The 20,169-nt window shown below is 39.6% G+C and overlaps 1 protein-coding gene across 1 annotated transcript in view; it reads left to right on the top strand.

Moving 5' to 3' along the window:
* Positions 1-20,169, top strand: part of usp43a (ubiquitin specific peptidase 43a) — a 145,468-nt gene that overhangs the window by 114,008 nt on the left and 11,291 nt on the right. Inside the window, exons 9-13 of the mRNA XM_030062755.1 lie at positions 2,228-2,331; positions 7,456-7,533; positions 7,829-7,958; positions 19,047-19,166; positions 19,404-19,653. Coding sequence (XP_029918615.1) covers positions 2,228-2,331; positions 7,456-7,533; positions 7,829-7,958; positions 19,047-19,166; positions 19,404-19,653 — 682 coding nt within the window. The remainder of the gene's footprint in view (positions 1-2,227; positions 2,332-7,455; positions 7,534-7,828; positions 7,959-19,046; positions 19,167-19,403; positions 19,654-20,169) is intronic.

Genomic DNA, 20,169 nt, shown 5'->3' on the forward strand with positions numbered 1-20,169 from the left:
GCATAAGTAATCCATCTGTTGCAAGAGATTTTCACAGTTTGCATTCCATTGATAGACAGCGAGCCTGTGAGTGTTTTGCTTCCATTAATTTTCTGAGGTCATCGCGGCTCCCTCATGATGAGATGTTTTGGCGCCCTCCAGAGGTCTAGATAGCAATGCACAGCAGCAGGTTCAAGGTATGAAAGAGGAGAATCCCAAGGCCACTATCAAGACGGTATTAGCTAATTACTTAGTAAGTAAAATTAAGTTCTATGGAAGGAAAAATGATCAAAAATGAAAATTTGACTCACTCAGAAATGCACTGAATTTCAGACCGTGGGGTTCATGCACTATATTGTATGCCATATGGCTGGCCAGAGGATTTTATGGCATGAAATATATATCTGCAGTTTTAAATTTTAGGGGTGAAATAGTGCAGTTTTCAGAATGATCCTTCATGAGATTTCCTAGAATAATTTTCTGTACAAAGTAATGATGTTAGATTTTCAAAACCACACAGGGAAATATTACTTTTAATTCTATTCACAATTAATGGCTTGTTTGGTTCCACTTAGACCCCTCCCCAAAAAATCCATTAGTCACTCTGGTTTTAACCTTGGAATTGAACCGAGTCATTGGTGATAGGCTGTAAAATGTAGTAAAATAAAATAAAATAAAAATTTATAGGCATACACGAATAATATTACTGGATTTTCATAATTCCTAAAAGCTGACATTTTGGCCAGAGTGCATCCTTGTCCTCTCTACCCTTGAGTCTTCCGTCAAAAAATTATTTAAAAAATCACCAAACTCTTGGGTGACTACTCATTAGTGTGAAGTGTCTGGTCCGCTCCGCTTCATTATAGTCCGACTTGAGATAAGTCCAAGCTGCATGTGTATGCTTGCCCAGACCCTCAAAAACAGAAATGTGAGGCTGTGTCTTTTTCATTTGCTGCTTTAGGCCCCTATTAACTAAGTAATTTATTTCTCTTTATGCTCGGCTGCAGCTCCTATTCTCCAACGGCGTCCTGTTCAGAATGAACACATTAGCAATCCGATTCTGCTCTCTGCTCTCTAATAACTCAGCCCTCTTGTCTTTGCCGCTGAGGCAGCGGCCTTATAATCCATCTCTGAATGCACCTCTCCATTCGAGGGTGAAGGCGGCAAGACTAGTTGCCAGACATAAATAAGGGAGTTTTCAGCAATTATTGTGATGTTGTGTATAGATCCTGCAGGATTCAACCCCAAAAGAGAGAAATGTTGGCCTCATCCAGCAAGTAATTTCATGAGTTGTGTGCAAGTTGAAAGTTTGTTGAAGTAAGACATTCCTCCTAATTCTGAATCACTTCTGCAAAGCCTTATTTTCACTGGCTTTACTGAATTTCATGCTTCAGAGAATAAATACATCTTCCCAAAAGCCATGCCTCTCTAAAGCCCAAGATGTATTGTCTCTCATTATCTGTTGCATCCTGTATCCCTTGCAGAATTGCTCTCTTGATTTTACCAGTGTAATCATTTTGATTATGGACTAAAATAACCTCATGGCTTCATTATTAAGTTGGCAGCTTTACTGTCTCCCATCAGAACATAGTCATATTTCTAACTTTAGATTCTTTCTCACCTTGAAAAGTTAGATGTTGCACCTGACCTCAGAGTGAGTCAGGCTTACAGAACCATAGAGGTGATATTTATACTAGTGGTGTCTGTCTCTCTACTTACCTGTGATATTTACTGTATTCACGCCTTTCTCAATTCTGAAGCAGGGACTCTTCAGTTCACTGTGTCTGTCTTATAATAAAACCAAGGGCGATCATGCATAGAGGAGAGAGCAAAGAATTTGAAGCTGCAAGCCAATGAACTAAGTGCATTAACTTTTTGGAATAACTGCTGTCTGTTTTAGTTTGATTATAAGGTATTGCAGTCTTTTTGCAGTACTACTTTATTATTAACTAGTGTGTTAAAGGTCACCTGCGTATACACACCACTGCTGATCGGCACATTGCCTGAGTGTAGTTGCTGAAAATCAGTGCTTTATGTATCAGTGGTTTTTATTCTTGCCAGAATAGTAAAACAGCATTCAGGTCACAGGACACCAAAACTGTACACCGACACCCATCCAAACAGAAATGTTTTAGGTGTGTTAGCAGCAGCCCCTGAAGGCGGTGTGACCCTCCCCACCTACTCGCCTCGGCGTGAGCGGGAAACTCTCGGATCAGTTGTAGCGGTGTGTTTGTTTTTCTCCCTGCAGAATGCCGGGGCGCTGTTTAAGATCAGAGTGGTGGGAGGATCGGCTGCCTACAGCTACCTGTCATCACAGGACAGCAGGCCACTGTACCATCCTGCGGTTGACAGGTAAGACACACACACATCACACACAGATATACACACATGCAAAAAATGCACATAAACATAGAGAAAAATACATACAATTAGGGCTGCAACAAGCAATTATTAAATTAATCTATTGCATTTAAAGTGATGTCATAATTAAAAATGCTTACATGATCATAAATGGAGGTTTAAGACAAGTTTAAGACAGGATGAGTAAATATCTCGATTACACTGTCTAATAAACTCGGCTCCACCCCACACACAATCTTACACTTCACAAACATGCAAATGTGCAAATAGAACATAAGTAACAACACAAGATAGCAGACGTGGAAAAAATAACATAAAAGCAAGACTGTAAAACTGCCAGAAAATGATGTTCCACATTTTTGGGGCATTGATGGGAAATGTACCTTTAGCCGTACACCAACATAAATCACTGTATCAGCAAAGAAAATTAGCACAATGATGAAACTGGATCTACCTCAAGGGCTTCCTTGTCATGCAGAGGCATTGTTGACAGGGTGTCTGGCCTGAGACTTTGTGGTTGACTGCAAAAAAGTGGACGACAGTGCTTTTTTTTTTGAAAGACCATTAGAGGATTAAAGAGGAAGAGGGTGTAATGATATCACTGAACGGCTGGCAGATAAGGTCTTATTTCCTGTTTGACAAAGAGTACCAAGGGGTTTTCGGATAGCTATAGAGCTTAGCACCGATCTCTGCTGTCGTGCAATGTGCTAGAGGGAAGAGGTCAGGCCTTCCACAAAAGAGCCGGGAAATGAGGTCATCTTCCAGATTAGACCACACATTCAACAGCCTGTTACTGCGTGTGCGCTGTATGTGTGGACATTTCAATCTGCATCTGTCCTTTCATGTGTTTATTTAAGCAAACACCTCAACACAGTTCACCAGTACCAAAATGATCTCTCTAGCTCTGTCCCGAGTGCATGTTAACTCTCCAGCACACAGCATGTTATCATCAGTATATCAGTAATCATATTATCCTCAGTGTGGAGATTAACCTTCTCTTAATCCAATTTTAGTATTTCTTTTCTTTATTCAAATGGCTCATCACTTCTGAAAAAGAAAAAAATGAATCAATAGAGAAAAAGCTTGTCAGACTAACTTTTCTTACAAAACAAGCTTCACAGTCTCACAGGAATAGAAATCGTTGCCATTGATTTTTTTTTTTTTTTTTTTTTTTTTTAACATATTTTTGGTGGGTGGGGGGATCAGTTTGTGTCTAATTTATCAAACAAGCTTCACTTGTTCAGATGCATCATTAAAATTAACCAACAGTCCAGCTGATGCAGTATACATACAGCACTGTTTGCCATTCAAAGCAGGTTTTCACAGTTTTTTTTAGTGGAGACAGAGATGATGTGGGTGTCAATCATCTCGTCCCATGAGAGGCGGGTAACAGAATACCTACCGTATGTGAATGGATTTCAATTTCCACTCTCCTCTCAAAGCTTTTTGTAATCATTCCACTCCAACTCCACCACTGGTTCTCTATTTTCTTCTCAGCTTGCTGCCCATCACTGATCTATAACACAGCGGTTTTCAAAGTAGGGTCCAGGTACTCCCAAGTGTCTTTGAGGGGCTGCCAGGGGGCCCTCAGCAAAACTGTTAGAACGTAAAATGTGTGAGGGATCATTTTAACTTTTATTTCTTTCAGGTTAACGTCGATATGACATACACAGAATTTACCCCTTTGAAATCTGCACAAATTTACTTGATTTCTTTGAGAGACAAGGGAAGAAAGGCTATTAGCAAATGAGGAAAAACACCAGAACATCAGAAAAAAAACAGAAGGGTGGAAATAAATAAATAAATAAATACCAGAAAATTAGCAAACACACCTCTCAAAATCTGACAAGACAACTATATTTAATAAAATTATATATTTAAAAGTCAGATCAGTGAAGTGTGTAAATGCTTGTTAAAGGACTCTGAACACATATCTCTTTGATATAAGGGTCCCTATAAGACCAAATCACTTCACTTAGGGATCTTAACTATATGGCGCAATGCAAAACTGTTCTGGGAAAAAATGTTTCTGTGGAATGTTTTTCAGTGGATACATACAACTGCATTATGGGCCATGAAGGATGGAATGCAGTGAAATGGTTTTAGAGCTATAGAGAAAGAAAAAAAAAAACATGTTGATCTCTAAAAGAAAAAAAAAATGCTCCTAGCTCCGGGCTACATGAGCCTGCTCACATATTCTGGTGGGTAAGGCGACCAGTGGGTCAGACTTCCAAAAAGCAGCTGTTGACACAATGAGAGCAGCTAAATGGACCCAAATGCAGACCAGTGGGTAAGGTTGAAATCAAAAAGTCTTTACTGGTGAAGCTGTACATGTAATCGCAAGGTAACAGGAACAAAGACAGACAACTGAACTGAAAAACAAACTTGACTAAGCAGGAAACAAAGAACAGGCAGGGAGCTGGTTGGACGGGAGAGGGCAAAGTAACAGGAACATTAAGGAGGGGCAGGGCTGTTGACGGGAAACAAGCTGGACACAGAGGATGAAGACAGTAACACAGGGAAAAAAAAGATAACTGAAACCACACGGAGTCTGGGGACGTGGATGGTTGCTGTTCTTTAAGGAAGAAGATCTCTTGATAAAACCGACACTGACATCTATTGGATGACTGGCGAATACCAAGGTGATAAATTCCTACATCATACATTACGGCAGTGGAAGAAGTCCACAGAGTTTAAAGACAATGTTACTGTCACTCATGTCCTCTTCATCACTCCACCTCTGTCATTCCTTTGAATACGCTGCAATACACTCCCAGCTCATACACGGGGGCTTTCTCCTCTGTCCAGGGCTTAGCCACACAAAAACACAACATATGGAACTAATACTGCTTTTTCTCTGGACAAGGTTGAATAAGATGTTCCTTAGACAATAATAGCTGGAGGCTCACGGTTTGACGTCCAAAGAAGATTGGATTACCAAGATGGGCCATAGCGAAGAGAGACGAGAGGAACAGAAGAGGGGTAGAACAGGAAAAAAAAAAAGGAGAGGTAGGGCAAGGTGAGGGATGCAGTGGAGAGCATGTTTTCTGAGAAGAGAGGAAATGAAGGAAAGCGGAGAAGAAATGGGAAAGAGAGTAGAAGGGTGGAGGTCTGAAGAAGGTCAGACAGACAAGTAAGGCCAAAATAAAGAGGAAATAGACAGGAGAGGATCGAGTGTGGCTTTTCTGCTGGAGAGTGTAATGAAAAGAACAAACAGGCGGATGGTCGTTTCTCACCGAACATGACAAGAGACAGCATTTATTTTGCACAGGCTCCTCATAGCAGCAAAATGATTATGTTGGATTTGGACCAAATCATTACGTTTTTCATCCCTCCGTATCCTACAGAACAGTACACACACACACACACACACACACATACACACTTTATACTGGCTGTGTATCTCTCTGCTGTCTCTTTCTCTCACAGTTCAATAGGGCATATCTGGTTTTGTGCATTTACAAGTCAGTATTTTAGCTGAGATATGGAAAGTCTTTTTGCCTGTGTCTGCTGCCGTTCTCCAAAAACAACCAGAGAAGTTTCTTTATCTACATCCCTCATTGAGTGCATTGATAACAACCAGTGCAAAACTGGTGCAACAGCGCCACTCACTGGCTAAATCCACTGAAAGCCTGTTCGAAATTCACTGAATATTTTTTTTTAACTCCATATATGATAAGCTTTGGTTCACCGACTGAGAGTATTTCTCCAGCAGCTCATGATAAAACAGAAATTTGTGTTATATTATCACACAAGTTTTGTTTTGTTTTGCCTTGTTTTTTGTTTCTGTTTTTAAATTTCATGAAACTCTATAGTTATTTTGTGTTTGCATATCTGATTGCATATATCTTTAGTCATAGGGTATGTGATCCTGCTTTAAAGAAATCAAGAAATATTGACTCAGATGTTCACACACACACACACACACACTTTTAGATTAAAAGTGCTATCAGATGACAGAATACAGGTGATATGAGATGCATCATCATATTTGTGAAATTAATTTTAGTGTGCTTTTAGTGTCATTAATAAACTGCACCGGAGAAAAAATAAATATCACCAAGCAGCAATAACCATTCAGTACAATTACCGTGGAGAAATAATAAAAGAGTTTTTGAAAGATTGAAAATTCATTAGAAATTGTCTCTAGTTTTTAGGTTTCTTTTGCCTCTCACAGTCTTTGTGGTACCCTATTTTACTGCCTATTTTCAATGTAAAATACTGGAGGATTTGCAGAAATTCGAGGCATTCAATCAGAAATATATCCAGCTATTAGTTTCTTTTGCTTTTCACAATCGGTGTGGCAAGCAAAGTGAGCAATAACAAAACAAATGTGTGAATCCCTAAATTATTGCGTTCATTAATGTTTTGGCCTCTATGGGTCGTACTCAGAAGCTGTGTGAGCCTGACACCTTGTGGTAACATGCAGAACACATTCAGCGCTGAGGCTGTTCACCGTGAACAATAACAAGACAACAATGCTTATGAGTGAGCTCTACTTTTCAGACAGAAAGGGTAACAATCAATACCCAGCCGTGCTGGAAGTCTCCAGACTCTCTACATCGACAATAGCGTAGCCTGGTAAAATCAAAGGGACCTGAATTTGGACATGACTGTGAAACAATACTCTGGCAATAGTCATCATTCATCTTCCTGGAACACAAACAACTTTTGCCATCAGCAGTCAGTGGGTGTTAAATGTGCTTTGGCCTTCTATCAACGGTGTTTGGCTGTTGAATACTGATACTGTTTCATCCTTCCAACCGAGATCAGAGCAGTGAAGTTAAAGTCTGCAATACAAACATGAAACCCCTCGGCAAGCCAGACCAGGTCTCAGCCGCAGGCTGATGGTACTGTCAGATGTCACTGTGTGTACTCCTGCTGTTGCCATAGTGTGTGTGTTTGTACATGAATGCAAAATGAAATGGAAAAAGCTCATTTTGATGTCAAAACACAAACAATCAGTGAGTCACTCACTTGGTTCTCAGGTTTCAGGATTTAGGAGGCCATGCATGTTTTTTCACTAAGATTGACCTGACTGTCAAAGCTCATGGAAGAATCATTCTGTGTCAGGATGGAGCTTTACTTTGTTTGCTTTTGTTTGCTTGATTGTAGAGCTCTGAAGTTCTGTGGCCCAGGGGGACCTCCTCATGTGAAGCTTGTCATTGAATGGGAGCACAAGATTAAAGAATGGTAAGCGCTGTGCACATTGCACTTGAATCTGACATTATGATTATGAGTCCCATCACTCCACTCCATTTGCCATTTCCTGAATACATTACATACATTACATACATCATACATTAAATGAGTCCCTCTTTGGCAAGTGGCACACACACACTTCCACACTTATTGAGACAATAATGCAGCTGCACTGTGAAAACTCTTTGGTGTGCATGTGTGTGTGTGTGTGTGTGTGTGTGTGTGTGTGTGTGTGTGTGTGTGTGTGTGTGTGTGTGTGTGTGTGTGTGTGTGTGTGTACCTCCAGTCTGTTTGGCAGCATCCAGGAGGAGGTGGTGAAGGATGCAGAGAGTGTGAGGAACCAGCAGCAGCAGCATCTGCAGCAGCACAGCTGCACCTTAGATGAATGCTTTCAGCTGTATACCAAAGAAGAGCAGGTGAGAATCAAGTCCACATCATCATCAAGTAAAGAAAAGCAATCCTTTGATTTCAGCTGCTAAATCTGTCACAGCTCCCATCTTTTGAGCCCCATGCTTACAGTCTCCCATCTCTCCTCCACTCCAAGAATCAGAAAGTCCCAATTTTCAAGAACAAACACAAAACACGCTTTATAAACACAGCTAATCTTTTCTATAATCCCCTCCTCATCCCCATCTGTGCACTGGGGTTGAATGCTGTATTGTGTAATTATAGCTTCAATATGTTTGACATATTTTAGTTAAAATAAAGTTAAGTGAAAGCAGACAATACTGATTTCTGTTTAGTGATATCTGTTTTCATCGATCTTAATGATACTGGAGTTTTATCTGATAAAAAGTTTGTTACTATTGCAGCAAGCTGAGGGCAGACTTTTGGCGCGTGGTGGCATCCGAACTCTCTACCCTTCTGACAGCAAATATATATTCTGCTGTGCGAATCTCAGTGACTTTTCTAGTATCGACATATTGCAGGCTTATAAAATTAGTACTGCCGGCCTTACCGCGGCACAGAAAATAGCCACACGGCAAAGGAAAACAACTCATTACACTGATTGCATATCGCTACTGCAAGGGGCAGAGACACTCTAATAGAAACGACTGAAAAGATGTGGGAATTTGCCTTTTGATAGCTTGTTAGAAGCTGTCCTAGAGAATGTTGTGGCGGCTCTGCCAGGCTTGAGTCTGCGGTCATTGATTGCAAAAAGCGCTTGATGAGTTGGATCACGATAAATCCATACTTTATTAAGTGTTTCAAGACATTCTTGTGCTTGTTTTTTCAGCTTTATTGTCCAGGTTAAAAAGTTGTTAGAAAGGTAATCAAATGTAGTAAGTTACATTAGTTTGATGAAGTAATTTAAGCAGTCACATTACTTAATAGATCTTTAAAGTAATTAGTAATCTGCAATCTATTTCATTTTCACAAGTAACCTTCCCAACACTGAACACATATATGCACATGCATACAATTATGTAAAGTGTTATATTGTAATACTGTACATAATAAAAAAGCCATACAGATATAAAGTGTGGGGGGCAGTAATTAAACAAGACTAGTGATCTATTAAAGCTTTTATACTGCTGGGAGACACCATAGAAACCCAGTTACAAGAAGTGTGATGCAGCTATGCAGCTGCAACAACAAGGCACCTGGCACTTCTGAATAAGGCTTCCTGTTGTGAGGCAGATGCTACGGGGCGAGCAATGAGATGCAGATCTAATCTCTACACTGTTGCAAGAACAACAGAGTGGAAGTTCTGCAGGTATTACTTAGCAACCTGTCTAAATGATGCAGAGGGACGCTTTTAAACCAGCTGGACTGTAGAGCTCTGTGCTTTGAGTGCGAATCCACAGAAAGCGCAGTTCAGAAGGCAAGGTTTACAACTTAAAAATCAATTTTGCTGTTAAATTCTCATAAATACAGATACTCGTCTTGTGGGTTGCAGTTTCTCCCAGAAATTTCGTCAGACCCAAATTCTTTCTTCCAGAGGTTTCGCATGTGTTTACGGGAAAGCAGAATCTCTGTAAGCAGTAAACACAGAATGCAATATAAAATCCTGAAATACAGATCTGTAAGCATGCTGTATTAGGAAAACACACAAAACCCAGCCAAGGCAAAATACTCGAGCTGCAGGCGTGGAGAGTAACACATTCACAGCTTTAGACCAACACTTTTTAACTGGCCAGAGATGGTTAAGTTTAGGCATGAGTCTGAGGTTAAGGTTAGTGTGAGGATCTGAGCGTGTAGCAGAGTCTTCCTCAGCTCTGTCTAAAACCGCTGGTCTAAACCCGCTGTTCCTTTTCAAAAACTAAGCACATTTTAAGAAAAAAAAAAAAAAACTTCTCCCTTCATCCTCCCCAGAAGAGTTACCCCTAGCACTTAATACAAGAACAGAAGGTGTATTCCCATTGTGTTTCTCCTCGAGGTAATATATCAAAGGCTGTCCAGCCTTTTCAGATTCTTTGATCTTGTCTCTCAGAGTACATCTAATTCTCTCCAAGTCAAGAGTTCCCAGTGGTTCATTGATCAAAAGTTTAAATGCAGGTACCTCTTCATTATAAAAATTAAGAATGAATCGCTTTGCAGTAATAAGGCCGTATGTCAACAGGCCCTTTGGACTTTTCTCAGTTTCCTTAATTGTTCTGACACCTTTAATATGTTTAAGATCACATCCATGGCTCTGGAAATATCTGTCCTCCTCTTTTCTTGAGGAGTATGTGTAGGACTCAGGACTAAATTGTGTTTAACAGTTTCACACATTAACATCTTCAACTCATCAGCTCCCTTCAGTAAAATTGTCCCTATAAATGTTTGCCGGGCAGCCAAGCTTTGTTCAAACCCACAAAACATTATTTCAAATTGTTGCAGGGATCCCACGATTTCCAAACAAGCCCAATATATCCTGCTGAATGACAGGGGAATGTGTATGAAATGATGCACAACACATCCAGATATTTCCTATTTGGATGTAATGGTGCAGCCATGAACAGGAGCATCTTGGGTTTGAATAATTTACTCGATATAATCAAACCTCAGTGAAGCATTGCAACCAGCAGATTCAAAATTTTTCGCTAACCTTGAAGCTGAGGGGGAATTTAATTGAAAATCAGACTTCAAGGGTTTAATGGAACATGTAAGAATATACTCCAGATTGTATTCCCAAATCTAATCAGCCGAGAGATGACACAATGTTTCTCTGCTCGTTGTTGTACTGTAAGAATTAGCTAATTAATCCCAGTCTGTGCCCTCACACTTGAGAAGAAAGGTTTTTAAATCATTTCCAACTCGCAGATGCCTAAAGAAATTATAATTTGCTGGTCTGTGTGTGTCCCCTGAAGATGCTGAAAAGCCTATGGAGAGAGAGAGAGCCGACCCGCCGCCAGAGCTGCTGATAGAGCGCTTGACTTTTTAAAAAAAAATTATTTGTTTCTGAGCCTCCCCTGAAACTCGCAAGGTAAAGTGTATTAAAATCAGCTCTTTGGCACACAGAGGAGCAGTGCAGAGATCTGAGCACAGGAGTGATGAGATCCACTTTCTCAGTCGTAGTTAGAAGTCAAGCAGCAGCACTCTGAATGAGCTGTGGCCGCCAGATAAGATTTTTTTTTGAGATACCTTTAAAGACATTAAAATAAGTACATGCATTTGTTTCTCTACATCTTGTTTTGACATAAAATCTTTTAATTAAGCTATAATTTTGAGGTGGTGTAAGCTGTTTTAGGAATTGTTTTGATATGTGGCTGTTGAGATTTAGATCCAAATCAATAACTACAAAACTCAGTTGCCCTTGTAAGGGATTTGAGGTGAGCACTTACTTTTAGTTCTTACTTTTTTGGCAACAAAAACAATCATTTCTTTTTTTTTTAAATCCTCATATAACTGGATGAAATTTTGGCACAGTGTAGTCCACTTTAGAGAAACCAGTCATTTCATTCAGTCTCTTACCAGCCAGACGGCATAACAGTGTCATCCAACCTGAAATCCACAGTGCAACACAGTCAGAAATTATCATTACCAAGTATTCACCTGTTTTGTGTGAGTATGTAACCTGTCATGAAACAGCCAGCTATCTCGAGCATTCATAACCTTGCACACTTTCCCAGTTTTAAACAAATTAATTTGTATTTGTAGGTTAATCCACTGTAAAACTCAAAACTAGAAAAAAGAGATTAATGAAAAGAGCCCCTCAGTGTTTCATGTTTTCATTTTTGCATTTGTTATTTCATGCTCAGATGACACGTGCCTGAACCTCTCAGTCTGTGCCAAATTAGTCAAATTATTTTTACGCTCTACAATCTTGTCTTGCACAAATGAATGCCTGCGACCGAGAAGAATGAACAGGGCTGGGAGGGGAGGATGTAAATTATTTTTGCTCTGTCATAACCATGTTCTGTATATAGTGAGAATATTGCTTAACACTTTGATCCTGCTGCAGAGAGGGCCAAAGCTCTTCATGGCAAGGATCACATTTAGTTATGCAATGAATGAGGCAACACAAAAGGAAACGGGAAAAAAAGGAGAAATCTAATCAGCGTTTTATAAAGATCATGTCTGGTTGCACATGAAAACTCTGTATCCTCAGACTACGTTCTCTTTCTAATAGTTCTGCTATTTTACCAGAGGTTAGGGTTATGTAGATCATGCAGTTATCAAAGAACAAAGTACAATTCTGCCACTGACCCTTGATGCTGTTATTAAATTATAGCCATAATAGAGGTCCTCCAGCTCGCTGTTATTTTTCTCTGGTGGAAACTGAGAGCCGTCCATGACTTTTACCTCAGCCATAGATTTGTAGTGCATCTGAGGATGATGAAAAACAGAGAGAAGTATAGGCAAACGCTCCCCTGTTCCAATAGAGCTTAACCTCACAGGATAATTATCTAAAAGAGGAGAGGTCGAGTGCTTTACACCCGGCACAAAAGACGAGTAGGTGTCTCTGTGCGCAGGTGAGCTGTCAGCCAGCACAAACCAGAGCACAGCGTGTCGGATCTTTTGGATGTATAACCTGATCAACCAGGCTCAGTGGGGAAATATTTCAAAAGTCAAAGATACAAGACACTAACCTCTTTCCTTCTTTCTTTCTTTTTCTGTTCTCCACTTGTGTTGTGAACGCAGTTTTCTCGTAGATAATCACTTTTTCAGAACTTGAAAAAATGACCCCAAAGATTAAATTAGATAAGCATTTTGTTTTCTTTTTTGTTTTTTGACTTTTTTATTGGACTTGTTAATTTCTACTGAAACATCAAAACAAAACAAAAGGCAAAGATAAAAACAAAGATTCAGCGTAGCAGCAAACCTCATGAGTTATACGGTCATGTCTCATCAAACAATCTCAAAAAACGACTCCCACACATTCAGGAAACAGTTTTGTGAATTCCCTTTGCTAAAACAAATCTGTTCCATCTTAGCAACATAAAGCTTTTTTTTTTTTTTTTTTTTTTTTTTTTTTTTTTAGCCACCTCCTGAAACACGAAGGCGATGGAGATTTCCAGGTTTCCAGGTTTATAATATAAATGTTTTAGCTGCAACAACTCCTGCCTTGAGAGCCTGTTTTTGGTGAAAGAGAAGGAGGCCTCATCCTGTCAAAGCAACCGAAAATTGCCAAATTACCATCTGACCAAATGTTTTTTTTTTTTTTTTTTTTTAAATATTATTTGGAAAACCAATCACATATGTCACACCAGAAGTTAGCTACTACTGAACAGTGTCAGAATAAATGTGATAATGATCCTTCAGCCTATACCACATCTATCACTTGCTAAGTTTAGTTTTGGAATAATGCAGTCTGTGTAAAAGTTAAAATTGAATCAATGTATATTTAGAATTGATAGCACGGCTCTGTATACTGGACAGGCCTTTTACTGGCATTTACTGGTTTCCTGAAAGCAGTGACAAAGCTGGAAATCAAAGGTTTAGAGTTTGGCTGGGAGAGAAGTAAATCATGAAAAATGTGTGTAAAAATGTGATTTAGGAAGGCGATCTTTAGTTTTGAGCTCGAGAAATGAGGCAAATCTAAAAAACAGATTTGTTCTAGTTAAAAAAGAATTGATTAGTTAGATGCATAGCGCTTCTGTCTGTCTGTCTCTCTCTAATCGCTGTCTCGCTCTTCTCTCCCTCTCGCTCTCCCCTCCTTTTTGTGTCACTGTCAGAATATTTTCCCCTTCATCTCTCTCTTTATGTCTGTCAAAAGCGCTCATGTGGCCTTTGAGCTCGATGTCAAGGGTTTGTGATGAGCGCCGTGCCAAGAAATGGCTTGTAATGAGATGAGAGCATGGATTAAATAGTGTCACTTAAGGACATTCAAGGAGAGGAAAACAGCTCCTGTGTGTTCTCACTTAACACTATGGAGAAAACCCAACTTGCACATTGACATATATGAATGTCATTTGGTAAAAGATGTAACATCAGGAAAGTTATTTATAGATAGGTGTTTAAGTATTTGGACAGTGACACAGTATTCATAATTTTGCCCTTATACACCACCACAGTGGATCTGAAATGGAGCAATCAAGATGTGATTGAAGTGCAGACTTTCAGCTTTAATTTAAGAGGAAGAACAAAAATATAGCATTAACCATTTAGGAATTACGGCCAGTTTTCTACGTTGTCACCCCATTTTCAGAGGCTCAAAAGTCATTGGACATTGGACAAGCAGTTTCTTGGCCATGTGTGGTCTTTTCTCTCATCATTCCATGAAAAATAAAGAAAGTCAAAGTTCAGGAGCTCATTTGAAGTGTTCGCATTTGCATTTGACAGCTGTTTGTCAGAACCCTCAATATGCGATCCAAAGAGGGGGCTATGCAGGTGAAGACCATCATTAGGCTCAAAAAGAAAAAACAAACAAACAAACAAACAAAAAAACTATCAGATAGATAGCAACAACTTTAGGAGTAGCCACATCTGGTATATCCTGAAAAAGAAGGAATGCACCGGTAAGCTCAGCAACACCAAAAGGCCTGGAAGACCACAGAAGACTTCTAAAGTGGATGACCAAAGAATTGTTTCCCTGGTGAATAAAAACCCATTTACAATGTCTAGGGGAGTCAGAAACACTCTGGAGAAGGAAGGCCTATCATTGTCCAAATCTAAAGTCAAGGGACATTTGCGAGAAAATAAATACAGACGGTATACCGCAAGGTGCAAACCACTGGTGTCCCTCAAGAACAGGAAGGCCAGACTAGACAAAAAGCCTGCCTGATACTGGAACAAGGTTCTTTGGACAGATGAAATGAAGATGAACTTGTACCAGAATGATGGGAGGAGAAAAGTGAGGGGAGAATGAAAGGAACAGCTCAGGATCCAAAGCAGAGCACATCATCTGTCCAGCATGGTGGAGGCAGTGTTATGGCATGGGCATGTACAGCTGCCAATGGAACCGGGTCACTGGTGTTTATTGATGATGTGACTGCTGATGGAAGCAGCAGGATGGTGTTTATAGGGCTCTACTATCTGCTCAGATTCAGCCAAATGCCACAGAACTGTTAGGACAGCGCTTCACAGTGCAGATGGACAATGACCTAAAGCAACCCAAGAGTTGCTGAAAGCAAAGAAGTGGAGTATTCTTCCATGGCCAAGTCCGTCCCCAGACCTCAATCCAACTGAGCTGCTTTTCACCTGCTGAAGAGCAAACTGAAGGCCGAAAGACCCACAAACAAACAGCGACTGGAGGCAGCTGCAGGAAAGGCTTGGCAGAGTGTCTCAAGGGAGGAAAGTGAAAATGGGGTGACAATATATAAAATTGGCTGTAATTCCTATACAGTTAATGCCATATTTTTGTTCAGCCCCCTAAATTAAAGCTGAAAGTCTGCACTTCAATCACGTCTTGATTACTCCATTTCAAATCCACTTATCCACAAATCCATGTGCTTATGGTATTGTATTGGTGGTGTTCCCTCTGTAATGTTGTTTGTGTAATCCTCGTGGCTGTACGGAAGTGAAAACAATTATCCTGAAAAAGGACAATAAATCTATCTATCTACCTATCTGTGATGGTGTGTAAGGGCAAAATTATGAATACTGTGTCACTATCAAAATGCTTACGGACCTAAGTGTATATTTGAATAATTGTTTACTTATCTTAAATGGCGAAACACATGTGTCAGTTAAAAGTGCATTTGACTGCTTTGCAAAATAAATAGAAATTGTCCAGATATGACACAAGCCATACTTTGTACCACCCAGGGCAGAGAGCCTACAAAGACTTAAAGGACCATAAAAGAATTGGATGTTTAACATTCCCCCACCCACTCCCATTCATGTTCAAAACTGTGGAAAGCTGCTTTGTGAAACTCCATTTTAGCTTTGACCTCTTGTCAACCAAAGCAAATTCTGTACAGACTTATGCAATCAATATTTGCTGAAGGAGAGTAAAGGTTTCAGGTACAACTGCACCTACTACTAAGGTGTATGGAAAAGGTAGAAAGATCAAATCTCCAGAAACACTTGTAGCATGAAGAACAGCTTTATTACAGTAATAGACCAGCAGATAAGACTGTGACTTTTGGCAAAATCAGTCAGATATGGTCCTATTCGGACATTTCTATCAACCAAAAAAACAAGTTAGTGGAGTAGCCTAATTCTATAAGGTGCAATGCTCGCACAGTAATGCTGTAGAGGCACTACTGGTGAAAGAACATACAATCAAATGTATGTGTTTTTTTTGTTTTTTGTTTTTTTTTTTTTTTTTTTTTTTTGGTTTGTTTAAATGTACTATACTATATTTTCTTCACAATATTTGATCTATTTTTGCATGTGGTACTTTTTTTTTTTATATTTTTGCTCTAGAGAATATAGCAGCCATGCAGATTACAGATTAAAGCAATTAAAATTAAATGTTCCTTTATACAAAATTGCTTCCCAGAAGTCGCTCTTCCTTACAGTGACGGAGAGGGAACCTAAGTTTTCCAAAATAAGCTTTCATGTGGTTCCAAATTTTATGGATCGGTTTGGATTAGGCTGTGATGGAGTATTTCTTTTTTTTTTTCAGAGTTAAGAACAGCATCAGGAGGTTGAGTCAAACAAAGATTATTTCTGCTATAATAATTTTCTTCCATTAGCTTTTTTCTTTTAGCTGTTATTGAATCATTTTCTATTGGAATCCAAACAATGCCAGCACTGTTATATCAACATCACCTCTTGTGATTACACCGCACTCTCAGGTGGTTAATTTAGGCCAGCAACAAATTTTGTGAATCAAGTATCCTTGGGCAGTAGAGAGACATCAGATCAACATGAGGACAAATAATAAACCAAGACAAGCCTTCCACCAACCTCAGGGACATTAAAGTATGGATATTCACCTTCCATGAACAATTTATGAAATCACCAAGGCAATGTGAGTGAGATGTTTTGGCTTTTCAAGGACTTAACTGTGTCCTCTGCTGTAACAAGATGCTTAATTTTCAACCAAGGAGGTCTGAGGCAAGGCACGGACTGTGTGTTGCAGTTTCCACTGAGGCTTGTAATGACTCTCAAATGAAGACAGATATGTTCTTCATGAGCTGAGCCTGCTGGGCCTCTGACCTGCGGTGTTATGGAGGGAAAATTTGCAGCATTTCTGTTGGTGGACTGGCCACTTGTTTAATTTGTAGAGGCAGCCGCGTTCACTGTTGCCTCTGTTTTGCAGCCAAACAGGTTGAAAGTCTTTTCGGTGTCTTAAAGATATTGTACACGCATCTTAGATACAGAAAGACAAAAGTAGAAATCACTGGATAACGTTTTGGTACACTGAGCCCCATTAGATAGGGATGCAGGAGAGTGATCTAATATATTTTACCCACAAAGAGCAATGAGGCAACACACCTCACTGATACCAATTAATTGGCAAAACTTATCAACAATATAAAACAAACCAAAACTCTATGGAGGGAGAATAAAGCCTCCGAGAGCCTCCTAGAATGCATTAAAAACAGAGCTGGAGAAATACTTAAAATGATTGGAAACAGAATAGAAGATTCAGAAGAATTCAAATCTAACCATATAAATAAATAAATAAGTAAATAAAAAATCATGAGTACAGATAATTATTTCATGCTAAGTGGAAGACTAAGAAATAATTCAGAAAACAGACATATTCATCCCGATTTTCTTATTTATTCATTTTTTTTTTTCAATAATTCAGAGCGAGTTGAATCAAAAGTCCTGCTAACCCATTCAGATGGATATTCTCACAGAGAAAATCTATGTTTTATATCACTTGCTTTCTCCATAAAATCATCTGTCAAGTGGCATACCCTTTGATGTCTTAAAAATCTGGCTTTTGCGCAGATTCCTCAAAAGGGAAGTGGCATGAAAATTCCTTGCTAAAAGGTTCTTTCTGAGTGAGTCTCAGCAATATATGGCTGAGTTATGGCTAGAGTGCTACTGGTTTATATAATGCACTTCTAAACCATGGATCTCCTCTGTAACCTGTGCTTTTTTTGGGAGGGGGGTACCATCATTTAACAAGGCTATAAAAAAAAAAAAAACGAATAACCTTGACGGACAATATCACTTCTGAGAGATGGAAAATATTAATAAATATGTTTCAATGTGTTTCACTTTTCTTAGGATTCAAGATTAAATTTCTTTAGAACGAACAAACACTTAACAGATTTGCATATTTGATTGTATATACAGAATCCACAGTTAAGTCAGAGATTTGCAAATACCAGTATCCTTTAATGGTATTAATGTTAGTATTTAGCTGCATTGTCTGGGCTTTCTGGAAGTTTCCAGCTAAGCCTCATGAGGTAGATTAGTATAGAGGCTGGCACTATAAAAAATAGGGAATAGGGAAATAGGGAATAAGCATAGGAAATTGGTTGGGGAAAATAGTGAATTAGCCTGGGCTACAATGGGATAACTTGGGAGACTAATCAATAATTTATCATCTGGATATATTCAGGTATATCAAAAGGGCGATCCAAGCAGAACTAATAGGCAAAGCTGCTTTATTTATATAGCACATGCCATACACAGAAATTAAAGGGCTTTATAGGCCAGAAAGATAGAATAAAATTGAATATGTAAAAAAAAAAAAAAAAAAGCAAGAGTGCAAAACACCTCCTGTGGAAAGAAATGGTTTGGAGTTCAGCCTCTTAAAAATGATTGTCTTCGCCAACTGGGATAACATCTAACATTTTTCTGCATCTTGAACACGTTCAATTTAACATTTTCCTGCATCTTGAACACGTCCACACTTCATCAACAAGAGCATAACCGGCTCTTAGTTTCCAAGGTAATCGTCTGTGACAAAGAAAAAAAAAACAAACATCAAAACTGTATCTGTCTATAGCACTTGAGCAAGTCCACCGTTAAGTCAAAGGCATTCATACCTCTAGACAGACAATACACCCTTATGCTGAAGAAAGATGTGGTTTCATAAGGAATTAATTGCTCTTTCTTCACACACTCCAGGTTTCTGTCCCTCTCCATTTTTACTAGTGTGCCTTTTTCTCGTCATCTCCCTTTTTTTTTTTTTTAATTATTGATCTAGAGTCTTCTATACACCTGTTACCTTGCAGAAAAGCTCTTATGTTTGAGCAAATTATTGATTTATTCATTGATTCCAGCTTGCTCCAGATGACGCCTGGAAGTGCCCCCACTGTAAGCAGCTTCAACAGGGCATGGTGAAGATGAGCCTGTGGACCCTCCCCGACATCCTCATCCTCCATCTCAAGCGCTTCAGACAGGTAGGCAAGCTGCAAACTGGCCTCTAGATGTGCGCTCTGATTTTAGTATCCCAATACCAAATCCTCTCTTATAATTTTAAAAAGTGAAATTAGCAGCAATATTGCATTTGTTTTTATGTCTATTCATTTTTCTGTGCATATTGCTCTTGTTTTATTGTCTTAAATCCACGTGAAACAATCTGAAAAAGACAGTATAGCACACCTGAGCACGGGCATAAATGAATAATACTGAAACAGGTAGGAGAGCGGAGGAATAAGCTGTCCACCCTGGTGCGTTTCCCCCTGGCTGGGCTGGACATGGCCCCCCATGTGGTGAAGAGAAGCCAGAGCATGAGGAACCTGAGTCTGGGAGCCTGGCCCCCTGCGTGGAAGCAACCGGCAGGCCAGCACCACCAACCCTCTGACATGACCCTCCCCCTCGACTATCTGTATGACCTCTACGCTGTGTGTAACCACCACGGAGGAATGCACGGAGGACATTACACTGGTGAGTAATTGGGTGGTATTCTGTAATTGCATAATTGTGAATTTGTACATGATGTGCGGTGACATCGTCTCCCTCTCTTATTCGCACATTATTTATCCAAGTCACGTTCATACTTAAGAGTCATTATGCAAAATCTCTCTGTCTCCCTCTGTGTGGCATTAGGGGGTTGATTAGGAGGCAGGAGGATATGATCAGACAGACTGTATAACTATTGGCATTCACAATGGGTGCAGAAACCCTTTGAGTTGTCGAGGAGGAAGTAAACCAGTAGAAATCTATACTATGGGTGAGCCGCTGAAATGAAGTGTGGGTTGCAAAGATTGATGAGATGTGTAAGAAATTTGTCTTTTGAGTTAAATTTCTATGATCCATTCTTGTCCACCCTCCATACCGGCTAGGTCAGGTCCCAGTCATAATCCTGCCACACTGAGGACAGCCTGTAAAGGAAACATCTTATGTGACCACAAACTTCAAAACTGAAAATATTTGTCAGAGAATATGTCTGTCTCCTTGTTG

This window comes from Myripristis murdjan, chromosome 1, assembly GCF_902150065.1.
Source record: "Myripristis murdjan chromosome 1, fMyrMur1.1, whole genome shotgun sequence".
Classification (NCBI taxonomy): Eukaryota; Metazoa; Chordata; class Actinopteri; order Holocentriformes; family Holocentridae; genus Myripristis; species Myripristis murdjan.